Below are 12,500 nucleotides of genomic sequence, written 5' to 3' on the forward strand. Positions count from 1 at the left end.
ACACACACACACACACACACACACACACACACACACATACAGACACACGCACGCACACACGCACATGTACAACAAACCTGATCTGCTTCTACTCAGACTAATAGATATAATAGAAGAGAGAGATAGATGGGTAGATTGTGGCTATCTGGACCTACAAATTGATTAGACCAAAACTGGAATACGCAGCGACACTATGATCACCCAGTACTAAAAGGAATATAAGGAAACTAGAAACAATACAGAGGGCAACGACAAAGTTGGCACCAGCTCTTTCCAAATTAACATATGAACAAAGATGATCGAAATTGGAACTACCAACACTGGAGCAGAGAAGAGAACGAGGTGATCTACTGACTATATTTAGAATCATGAAAGGAATAGAAATCCTTGATACTAAAAAATCTTGACTTACTAAAAAATGACAATGGAAAAACAAGAGGTCATGAAAAGAAACTCAAAAAGGATAACTATAGAAGAGATCGGAAAAAGAATAGCTTCCCACACAGAGTGCTGGATACCTGGAATAACTTAGATAAAGAAACAGTGTGTGCAAATGCTATTCAAGATTTTAAGAAAAAACTTGATGCTGAAAGATACAAAGACGGGTCACCACGAGCATAGCTCCCTTCCCGTATAATACAACTAGGTAAACTAGGTAAATACACACACACACACACACACACACACACACACACACACACACACACACACACACACACACACACACACACACACATACACACACGAAACTAGTTATGACAAATTGGAGAGTAGATGATACACACGAGTGTTGTTCTTTTCCTGTATACTACAATTAGGTAAATACAATTATGTGAATAAACACGCACACACAAACATACACGCGCGAGACGCAAACACAAACATGCAATGAAAATAACATGGAGAGGGCCAGAATACCAAGAGATGTTTATGGACATTACTAAATTCTTAAAAAAAGAAACTATTGAAAAAGGACAACGCGTTCCTGCTAGGAGACTTCAACTGTGGGGAGTTGAACTAAGGAGAATGGAAAGCTGGTGGAGAAGTATCAAGTGGTATTACAATCTCAAATATAGCAATCTCCAACGTAATGACACAATGGGCCAAATATACAAGATTGAGAAAAGATGACACATCAGTCACGATAAATTTGCTGGGAAGGAACTAAATATTATCAGTTCTTTGAAATACATGTGTCCTATGTAAAACAGTGATTATATAGTTCCCCAGTTCTTTATCATTATAGGAAGTGTGAAAGTAAGCGGTGAGTTATACAGATAAGGAGGATACAACTTCTGAAAGGCAAAATTTATGTGCCTGAGGAATTTCGTTAGTGAAACAAAGTGGAGGGAGTTCATAAAGACGAAAGGAGTAGAGAAGAAAAGGGACGCCCTTCTGAATATTTGGAAATTATAATTATTACTGGAAAAATACGCCCTAAACTCAAGACCTCGAGAACATTAATGGATGGATTGGTTCAGAGAGAGAGAGAGAGAGAGAGAGAGAGAGAGAGAGAGAGAGAGAGAGAGAGAGAGAGAGAGAGAGAGAGAGAGAGAGAGAGAGAGAGAGAGAGAGAGGTAGAAAGAAAGAAATTACGCATAGAAAGCTGGAGAAAAAGGGACCAATAAAGCAAGAAATGTTTGCAAGAAGCCAATGCTACTCTAAGTCTACATTGTATATTCAGATCTTGATCACAGCGCATATTTCATGTTTATATCTAGACTACATAAGTGATCGTAGTTAAAGATATATCGGATGGTCAAGCGTTGCTTGCTTCTAAATTTAAGGAATGTTCATGCAACTAAATCATACTATTTCCTTCCAAACCAAACCTTATGTCTATGAAATTTATCTTTGTATCATACGAGATACAACTTAATGACCGAAAAATTATGGTTCCTGTTGCATTACCTGTGTGCTCAACATAAGAGAATAGAATATAATTACTTGGTGGATTTTTCACATCCCATTGAACTTAAAAACAAATGAATAAATACAAAAGATAATACCTCTTCACCCCCGTCCCGATGACGGGTGGTGATGGATACGGAGCTGACTAGTGTAGGGCTTATGGTCTCTTGCAATCGCCTTCATTCTTATGTTCTTATGTTCTTATATGACCTGGCGTCTTCTGGGCTCCAGCCAGAGCTTCTGGAGGAGGCTTCTGCCAATCTACCGATCTCAAGATGACCCCTATTCATCTTCAACAGTCCAACTCAATGGTGTCCAGCTATTGCTCTGACAATACTAGGAAACATCTTCCCTGCCAATTTGCATATAGTTCTCTCTATTAGGAATTTCTCATATATGGAATTCTCCCATATTCGGAATAAATCATTCTGAAGTACAGTTACCAGAAATGATTCTTAGTGTCTTCGTATTTTTTCGAAAATCTTTTTCGTTCTCAATGTTGAAATATTCCAAGTTCATTATGCACCTCTACTGGATTGAAGGTATTAGTATTACTCTATTTCGTTGCACATTGAAAGTTTATTCATTGTAATGGAAGACGGTTTTAGTCAGCTAGAATACACAGAACTTGGGGTCAGGTTTTCAATTGTTTTATAAATCCCTCGCAACTTTTTTTTTCAAAATCTACCTCTTTATTCGAATAAAATCGATTTGCATTGAACAAAAAAAATGTAGATAACACCATCGTAATGAAGAGCCAACTCAATGTAGACATCAGCTTCAATTCCCTCGATATTCGCGATTACTCAATATTCGCGATCACTTGGTGAATACAACCATTTTATCGTTCAAAAAATCAAGTAAATACCTAAATGATTTAACTGCAAATAGGAATTAAAATTATTCGTCCGATGTATCACAGTATAGCGACGGTAAAAACAGCATTGACGAAGTGAACGAACGACGACTATGTGGACGAATGACCAAGGGAATAGATTATAAAGTGATTGAGTGAATGAGGGAACGAGTGAATGAGTGAGGGAATGAGTGAGCGAGTGGGTGAGAGGGTGAATAAGTGAATGAATAAGCAAATGGATGAGATAGTGGGCGAGTATTTGAGTGAATGTGTGAGTGAAGGAATGTTTGAATGCATACACGTGTGTTTGCGTTTGTGTGTGTTTGTGTGTGTGTGTGTGTGTGTGTGTGTGTGTGTGTGTGTGTGTGTGTGTGTGTGTGTGTGTGTGTGTGTGTGTGTGTGTGTGTGTGTGTGTGTGTGTGTGTGTGTGTGTGTGATTCACCTTGGTCTTTGGATCACGTGTTGGACTCGTGATCGATAGCTATTTCCCTCCCGGAAGAGAGCTCAGAGCTCGTATGACCGATCTATGGGTAATGCTATAACTTTACACACACACACACACACACACACAACTCCCCGCCCACGAGAGTTGGAGTAACGGATCGAAGCGAAGCGATACTGAATTAATTTCAGCCCTGGGCAGGATTCGAACCAGGTACCCTCGGCACCGCCGTACTGACAGTCTTGGACTCTACCAACCGCGCCACCGAGTCGTGTGTGTGTGTGTGTGTGTGTGTGTGTGTGTGTGTGTGTGTGTGTGTGTGTGTGTGTGTGTGTGTGTGTGTGTGTGTGTGTGTGTGTGTGTGTGTGTGTGTGTGTGTGTGTTTGTGTGTGTGTGTGTGTGTGTGTGTGTGTGTGTGTGTGTGTGTGTGTGTGTGTGTGTGTGTGTGTGTGTTTGTGTGTGTATGTGTATGTTTTTGTGCGTGAGTGTCTGTGTGTGTCTGTCTATGGGTATTTACGTGTGTACGTGTGTGTGTGCGTGTGAGTGTGTTCGAGTTTGCTTGTGAATCTGGGTGTGAGTGTGCTTGCGAGTGTGTGTGCGCGTGTGGGGGGTGCGCGTGTTTGCGTGTGTGTGCACTTGTGTCAACGATTATATCTTCATACATATATGCGTACGATTGCGTGAATAAGTTTGTGTCTGCATCTGCGTGTATTCGAGTGTGTGTGTGTGTGTGTGTGTGTGTGTGTGTGTGTGTGTGTGTGTGTGTGTGTGTGTGTGTGTGTGTGTGTGTGTGTGTGTGTGTGTGCATGTATACATGTGTATATGTATGGTGTGTGTGGGTAGTTTCGTGTGGCACAGTATCAAAGACATTTTCAAATTCCAGATATGCCAAAGGAACGTTTCTTGTTTAGCAGCTTGATATCAATACTGTAGGATTAAGTAGGATAGCGATATCATTGATCCAAAGGAACTTACCCTGTCACGCACATTTCCGTAGCAATTTTTTTTAAGCATTAGAAGAAAGCAAACGTCTTAGACACAAATGACAAGTCACTTTTTTTTTCTTTTCATCCACTGCAAAAGTCTATAGTTTTCTCTACAAAAAGAAACTGTTTAAGAACCAGTTTCAAGTGTATATCAACCTTTCATCCAACGAGATAAAAGACTTCATACCACATCCCCTCAAAGCGTCTGAAACTATGATGAGTGTATTTGTTAGGCAGTTGTTTATTTAGAGAGTGAATTTTACTGACTGGAAACCCGCTGCCCCACAGGGGCTGGTAACAGTCCTCGGGCACTCTCATAGACCTGTCTGGGAAGAAACTTGGGACCAGTCTGTGCAGTATTGTTGAATAGGTTCTATGTTACCTGTTGCAATATGTAGAAAGAAGAAAATGCCGATTATTAGCTCTACCTGTGCCAGAAGGTAGAGAGAATACGGAGTTCACATAACGAAATCTTGGGTTCGGTCCGAAGATCGAGTGACAGCCCTTCGGGGTTGCACTCCAGAGGGTGGTAAATGGGCCGACGGGTTTTGTAAATGGGTAGCCTGGAGATGTTTCCCTATACGGGACTCGAAACTGGTCCTTGTTTGGTGGCAGATTTTATAATTATTTCAGTCATTTTTCCTAGGACTGAGGTTAGGATTATGGACCTGAAGTTTCCTGAATTTTGTTTTCCGCTCTTTTCGAAGCACTGAAATAACGTCTGCTATTTTCATTCTCTCGGTACATCCCCGATCGTCATACGTTTTCTATTTTTTATATAATTCTGGATGGATTTAACAATTTTGTTTTTTTAAATTCGAACCGCCAGAACTTGGTGTTTCATTAACTTTGAGTTTATAGATTTTCCAATATGTTTTTCTGTATATTTTCAAAAGAGAATTTTGACTTAGCGTATCATATGATTTATACAAGTTTTCGTTTTTTTTTTCTTTATGAATATGAAACTAAAAATAACTGTTCGATATCATGAGTACCTCTGCTTCAGTGTTCACGTTGATTACTGTGGTTATTAGTGAACCAGAGTCTGTACTAAAACAGACCAAGTATAGGCACGTCATAAATAGCCCAATCATATTGCCACATGATCAAATTCAACATTATATCCTCTCAGTAAAATTGACAGCTATAGGTTCACCATTTCCTAGGAAGACCTACCATCCCTTTTCAATCAATCAATCTCAATCTGCTCTTTCGTCTCTTTGTTCTTTCGGTTATCGGTTCCTCTACAATGCTTTCGTCAACTCGCTCGTCCGACCACACTCGCCCCTGCTCCCCATCTGACCGAACGGATAGTGACCTCTGGCACCACAGGACATAGAAACATTTAGGACTTTAAAACATTCCTGGTCTTTTCCATATAAAGTCAGATTGATAGATAGGTTGATAGATATACAAATGAAATAATAGACCTCCTGAATAGCCTGTCGGGAGTATTGAACTGAATAATTTGCGGTATGATCGACTTGAATTGTCTAAAAGAGGGATCGATTCGAGTGAGACACAGTAATAGATGAGATGCAAACACGAACAAAGAGCAGACGGCCTCAGCAACTCCAAGATGATCACGTGAGGCACAGCAACAGAAGAAATGCGGAAAAGAATGAGAGTCATACTACCCAATATGCATATGTTCAATTAAAGATAACCTACATTTCTAGAGACGCATTTATTTGTTTTAATAATGAAAGAGAGGGTGGCAAAAGCTTTGAAAGAGAAAAATGTCAATAACACGCAAGAAATGTGCATTTAATTTTCTTGTTTCTTTTTCATATCAGGTTATGAAAACATAAACCGGGGTAACAAGACGCCGGAGGCATTGGTAGCCGCAGTCCACTAGGGCCGAAGGCCGAAGCCACGGCATAACCGGGGAAGGCGAAGCCGGGGCTCGCCGAAATAACATCTGCTTGAGATCTCACCGCAGCGTCGGAGATCAACATATCCTTTTTCAATTAATTTTTTCGGAATAAGGAAGAGAGGGCTACAGCACTGAAGATTACTGTCTGTTTCTTGTAGAGTTTCAAACATTTTGCTATTTTGCTACGTTTTTCGAATTTATTATTATCATTGATCTAAAGGAACTCCCTCTGTCACGCACACTTCCGTAGCATTTCTTTTAAGTATTAGAAGAACGTAAGCGTCTTGGACAAATGTAACCAAATCACTTTTTCTTTCCACCCACGACAAAATACTACCGTTTCCTCAACAAAAAGTAAGTCTTTAAGAAACTGTTTCCTCAAGTATACATCATCTTTTCACCCCACGAGATAAAGGACTTTATACTACATCCCCTCAGCAATAAGCAAACAAACTAACCAATGAACATACACATAAATATGTAATCAGAGCAAAAAATAAAGACTAAATGAATAATCAAATTAATAAACAAGTAAATAAATGAACAATAAAATGAAAATAAAAACTTTGATAGAGTAGTATTGATCCTATAAAATGTCCTACATGTCTCACATTATATATTTTTTCCCTCTTCCAGATATATGGGTGATGCGGCAGTTTGGGATACGTGTGAATAGGGACCTATGAACAAATATAACTTGAATTACCAGTGTAACAATACTAATCCTCGTTATTACTAGAATTTCAAGAGGCGAGAAACCAAACGTAGGCGGTTCGAATCCCCATGATTCAGTGAGTGACCATAGGGCTTACAAGATTAAGTCCCGAAGTTCCGACAAATGCTCACATATTTTTGTTGTTATGGACTATAATTTACCGTTGGTTCTATAAGTTTTCATATACTTAACCGCCTCGCTGTCCGGACAATGGAAAACCAGTGGATAGAAAAGGACATTTGAGGCGTCCAGAAACAGAGGGGCATCCCCGCCACTTTAACAGATTTCGAGTTAAGCACGGATCGTGAAAGATGCAAGCCTCCTCTATATATGTATGCGTGCTTAACTCGAAACCAACAAAAGTGGCGGAGATACCCCCTCTGTTTCTGGACGCCTCAATTTTGTCCACGTCTGTACTCACCTGTGACAAGGATTCTCGCAGAGTTCGAGTTTCTGTGGGGGTTGTGGTCGAGGAGGTGGCTGACGGTGCAGGAGACGTGGGCGTAGGCGTCCGAAGCTGTGACGCCTTCGACGATGAGTTCACCGGAAGGAAGCACCCAATATCGGCCTTCTGCAGGAAGAAGAAGAAGACCAGTTAGCGAAAGAATATATCCTAGACTTCTGGAATGGCCTTGTCTATTAAATAGAGTCTATTAGAGAGTAAGAGTCTATAAGAGAGTCTGTAAGAGTCTGTAAGAGAGTAAGTCTATTAGAGAGTAAGAGTCTGTAAGAGAGTCTGTAAGAGAGTCTGTAAGAGTCTGTAAGAGAGTAAGTCTGTAAGAGAGTAAGAGTCTGTAAGAGAGTCTGTAAGAGTCTGTAAGAGAGTAAGTCTGTAAGAGAGTAAGAGTCTGTAAGAGAGTCTGTAAGAGTCTGTAAGAGAGTAAGTCTGTAAGAGAGTAAGAGTCTGTAAGAGAGTATATAAGAGTCTGTAAGAGAGTAAGTCTATTAGAGAGTAAGGGTCTGTAAGAGAGTCTGTAAGAGAGTATGTAAGAGTCTGTAAGAGAGTATGTAAGAGTCTGTAAGAGAGTAAGTCTATTAGAGAGTAAGCGTCTGTAAGAGAGTCTGTAAGAGAGTCTGTAAGAGTCTGTAAGAGAGTAGGTCTGTAAGAGAGTAAGAGTCTGTAAGAGAGTCTGTAAGAGAGTAAGTCTGTAAGAGAGTAAGAGTCTGTAAGAAAGTCTGTAAGAGAGTCTGTAAGAGAGTCTGTATGAGTCTGTAAGAAAGTCTGTAAGAGAGTCTGTAAGAGAGTCTGTAAGAGAGTCTGTAAGAGTCTGTAAGAGAGTAAGTCTGTAAGAGAGTAAGAGTCTGTAAGAGAGTCTGTAAGAGAGTAAGTCTGTAAGAGAGTCTGTAAGAGAGTCTGTAAGAGTCTGTAAGAGAGTAAGTCTGTAAGAGAGTAAGAGTCTGTAAGAGAGTCTGTAAGAAAGTCTGTAAGAGAGTAAGTCTGTAAGAGAGTAAGTCTGTAAGAGAGTAAGAGTCTGTAAGAGAGTCTGTAAGAGTCTGTAAGAGAGTAAGTCTGTAAGAGAGTAAGAGTCTATAAGAGAGTTTGTAAGAGTATGTAAGAGTCTGTAAGAGAGTAAGTCTGTAAGAGAGTAAGAGTCTGTAAGAGAGTCTGTAAGAGTCTGTAAGAGAGTCTGTAAGAGAGTAAGTCTGTTAGAGAGTAAGAGTCTGTAAGAGTATATCAGAGACACATGCAGAGGGTATCTTACAAATTTGCCATTATTGAACAGCTTTTACTTTGTAGTTTTATTAGAACAATTGTTCATATGGCTTTCGTACACGAAAACAAGGCTTATCTAATCATGCACCATTATTCACGAAGCCATCTTGAATCTATAAAAAAAAATAGCATATAAGGAAAAATGGTTGTGTATTCGGCCTTTTAGGGCACCCTGTTCTGGCTACAATTAGGAAATTTCATCCAATTGAGGTAAGTTCCCCAACAGGCACCTCTGCAGAAGATGACTCTCTTCCTTATATTTTTGTCTTTTCATTTTTCTGTCTTAATAACGAAAAAAACAACAACGTAAAAATAAATTATATATTGTAACACGTCCATTTTCACACTGATAAATGTGTTAACAAGAAAAGTTTGAAAGAGATACGATACATTTTGGTGGTATACTGTGTTACGCCATATTAATATCAAATTTGAGCCTTCGATGGGTTTATGGAAACGCCATGAATTCAAATTCCATTGTTGACTAAAGAAAAGATTCTAATCCATGCACACTAACCTTAAGGTAGGTTTCTCGCCTACGAATGTGGTCAACTACCCATTTACATATCATATTATTGAACTTTAATGAGGCCTAATACAAAATTTCATTTATTCTATTTACTACCACAGTCTGCTCAAAATCGAGGTTTTGTATGTAAGCTGGTTTAGGGGGTGGGGACTTGGTATAGGAAAGCTGATCTTAAGAGTGAGAATGATAGTCTACATCTCATCCACGACACAATAGTACTCTTTCGTAGTTGTTTCTTTTATACCATCACCTCTGCTTGACGAGCGTAGATTTTTTTTTTTTTTTTTTTTTTTTTTTTTTTTGTATCCATCCCGTCTAAAGTCGTGGAGGTTAACGGAATGAATGAGGCCTGGTCCACATTCAGTATACGCTTCTCGTACATCCCGATTTTTTTCATTCTCATTTCGGGAACATAAGAACATAAGAATGAAGGAGACTGCAAGAGACCATAAGGCCTACACTAGGCAGCTCCGTATCCATCACCACCTGTCATCCCCATCCATAAAGTTGTCTAATCGTTTCTTAAAACAACCGATAGTTTCAGCGCTTACTACATGGTTACTAAGTTTATTCCATTCGTCGACCACCCTATTAGTAAACCAATTCTTCCCTATTTCCTTTTTAAATCTAAATTTGTCCAGTTTATAACCATTACTGCGAGTCCTGCCCTGTTGTTTTAATATGATGACCCTGTTTGCATCACCCTTGTTAAAGCCTTTGATCCACTTGAACACCTCTATTAGATCACTGTTGGGGAGTAGGATGCCTCAACAGTTAGGTCATTATAACAGGGGGCCATTGCATCAAATATTCGTATGACAAAGAAGGACATTTGTCTCCGTGTCCAGAAACTTCTTGTGCTTCATCTGATGTATTCACTTGGTCTTTGGATCACGTGTTGGACTCGTGATCGACAGCTATTTCCCTCCCGGAAGAGAGCTCAGAGCTCGTAGGTCCGATCTATGGGTAATGCTATGACCTTGCACACACACACACACACACCCAACTCCCCGCCCACGAGAGTCAGAGTAACGACCCGAGGCACAGCGATACCGAAATAATTTCGGCCCTGGGCAGGATTCGAACTGGGTACTGGGAGCACTTCTACTTCCCAGATCAGCGCTCTACCAACCGTGCCACAGTGTTGGAAGTGAGGTGCCTAAAGTTTTCCCCTTCTTGGAAGAATAGCGTTGGTTCGTTAGTCACATCCTTGCATACCTTCCGAAGCATTTGGTCAGTGAGATCCCTTTTCTCGTCATTTCTCATGCAGATGAATCCACACCGCATAGTTTGAATTAAACTGTGTACCACAGGAAATTTTGTTAGGCAACCTATTCAATGGCCATCCATACCTCAGGGCAATGGCATGCGTGAAGTCTTTTTTGTTCAGGTTGAATCCCTTTGCTCTGATTGGTAATGCTGTCAGCCAATTGGACTCTCCATCTTCTTGTGCCATTGCTTGCTTTCTTTTCATATAATTCGATAGCTGATCCGAAAGGGTGCAAAACTCCTTCTGCCTCACTACCCTGCCCTTTGATGTTTCTTCTAATTTCTCTGATTTCAACCACGTTGATCTTGTGAGACGATGTTGTTTGTCAAGGAGGATGTGAGTTTCAGAGAGTTTTGGTGTTCTATGTTTGCAAGGTTAAACGGGTTTGAGATGCCTAGCCCTCTCGTTCTTAGTGGAAGTTCAATTAGTTTTCTTTCCTGTTTGTTTGATGTCGTCTGTTGGTGATGGCCGGAATTAGTTTTTTTTCTCTCTCTCTCTCTTTTCTTATGATTTCTTCAAGAGGACTTGTAGTTTGATGATGTTCGGTACCGTCCGATGTAATTCCACTTGTGTTTAACAACATGTATGAATGTGGCATATGCCGCTTGAGGTTCAGTCTTTGCGAAGATGACTATTACAGCTGCAGCTTTTGCATCGGCTGACGCCGCCGCCGCCACTGCCACCACCACCACCACCACCACCACCACCACCACCACCACCACCACCACCACCACCACCACCACCACCACCACCACCACCACCACCACCACCACCACCACCACCACTATCACCACCACCAATATCACCACCACCACCAGCACTATCACCACCACCACTATCACCACCACCATCACTATCACCACCACCACCACTATCACCACCACCACTATCACCACCACCACCACCACTATCACCACCACCACCACTATCACCACCACCACCACTATCACCACCACCACCACCACCACTATCACCACCACCACCACTACTACTGCCATTTTACCTGGATGAAGCGAAGGCCGGAGAGTCCTGGTGTCGACGGACCAGGAGGCAACGCTGACGAAACGGGCCACCGAAGGCGGAACGTCGCACTTGAAGACGACGGGGGCGCCCACCGTACCTGTAGCGTCGCTCACCTCGACTTCGTAGCGTTGCACCACAACTGCAGACGAAAAGAAAGAAAATATATTAATACACAAAACTATATAAAAATGTGTATTAGCATTTCGTTGGCTCTAACAAACGCATACAATATACTTGTGTCTATATGGACAATACAAAGCCAGATCAGTCACAAGGGTAGTAGAGGAGATTTAAGGAGGGCAGTAGAAAGGAAGGATAGTTGATGTTAATAGTGATCTTCATTTCTTTTAAAGTGGAAATTATTCCACAACAAGAAAACAATGATGCGTGACTCTGGGTCGTAGGGGTGTCATAAAACATGGGTAGTGTATATATAAACTATTAGAAAGAACATTATATATCGTCTGGTCACTGCAGGAACTCTATTCCCTGCTATGGAACGAGGACGATTACTTGGATGTAGTATACCTACGAGACGGGCGTCGGAGAGAATCATCTCCCAGAAGCCCGTCTTCAAAGCCCATGAACACCTTTGCCTTGACCTGGTGGTGCAGCCTCGAGGGGATGACACTCGGTATGCTAACCGGAATCCCAAGCTATATAATTATTAGCTCCTATTTTCCTTCATAATTTTACACGAGGGGACCTTGCAACAGGCAGCCAGTGTCTTCCTAATGCTACGGTAAGTTTGTGTTATAGGAACAATCCAACATTGATACACGCACATCGCAAACTACATCGCTTCTTTCTAGAAAATTATATGGGAGAACCCGGGGAATGCTGCCAACCTCCGTTGTGTTACAGGTCTTCAGTCAGTAAACGTTGAAGCGCAGGGATGACCCGTCATCCAGGAGGTGCTCAGATAAGAGGGAGGGTGGAGGGGTGTGGAGTGTATTCAGGGATGGAATGGGTGGAAATGATTTTATCTCTTTCCCTTTTTGGCTACCTCCCTTGTAAGGGGGAAAAAAGCCTTGGTATATGTATGTATTATATCGGTATTCATTATGGAACAAATCACACGCTACAGCAAAGTATTTTAGATAATCAAATCCGGCCGTAGCCAAGCTTCGATCCCGGGTTCCTGAGGTCACGCGTTCCGAAAGATACCGTGACCTTAC

General features: G+C 41.2%; 1 protein-coding gene across 1 annotated transcript in view; it reads right to left on the reverse strand.

The window, feature by feature from the left end:
• The window catches only part of LOC143019799 (cell adhesion molecule Dscam2-like), a 655,538-nt gene that overhangs the window by 399,807 nt on the left and 243,231 nt on the right, over window positions 1–12,500 (reverse strand). Inside the window, exons 4-5 of the mRNA XM_076175783.1 lie at window positions 11,303–11,461; window positions 7,208–7,357 (exon numbers count right to left, since the gene is read on the reverse strand). Coding sequence (XP_076031898.1) covers window positions 7,208–7,357; window positions 11,303–11,461 — 309 coding nt within the window. The remainder of the gene's footprint in view (window positions 1–7,207; window positions 7,358–11,302; window positions 11,462–12,500) is intronic.

This window comes from Oratosquilla oratoria, chromosome 38, assembly GCF_046742065.1.
Source record: "Oratosquilla oratoria isolate Oo_2021 chromosome 38, ASM4674206v1, whole genome shotgun sequence".
Lineage (NCBI taxonomy): Eukaryota > Metazoa > Arthropoda > Malacostraca > Stomatopoda > Squillidae > Oratosquilla > Oratosquilla oratoria.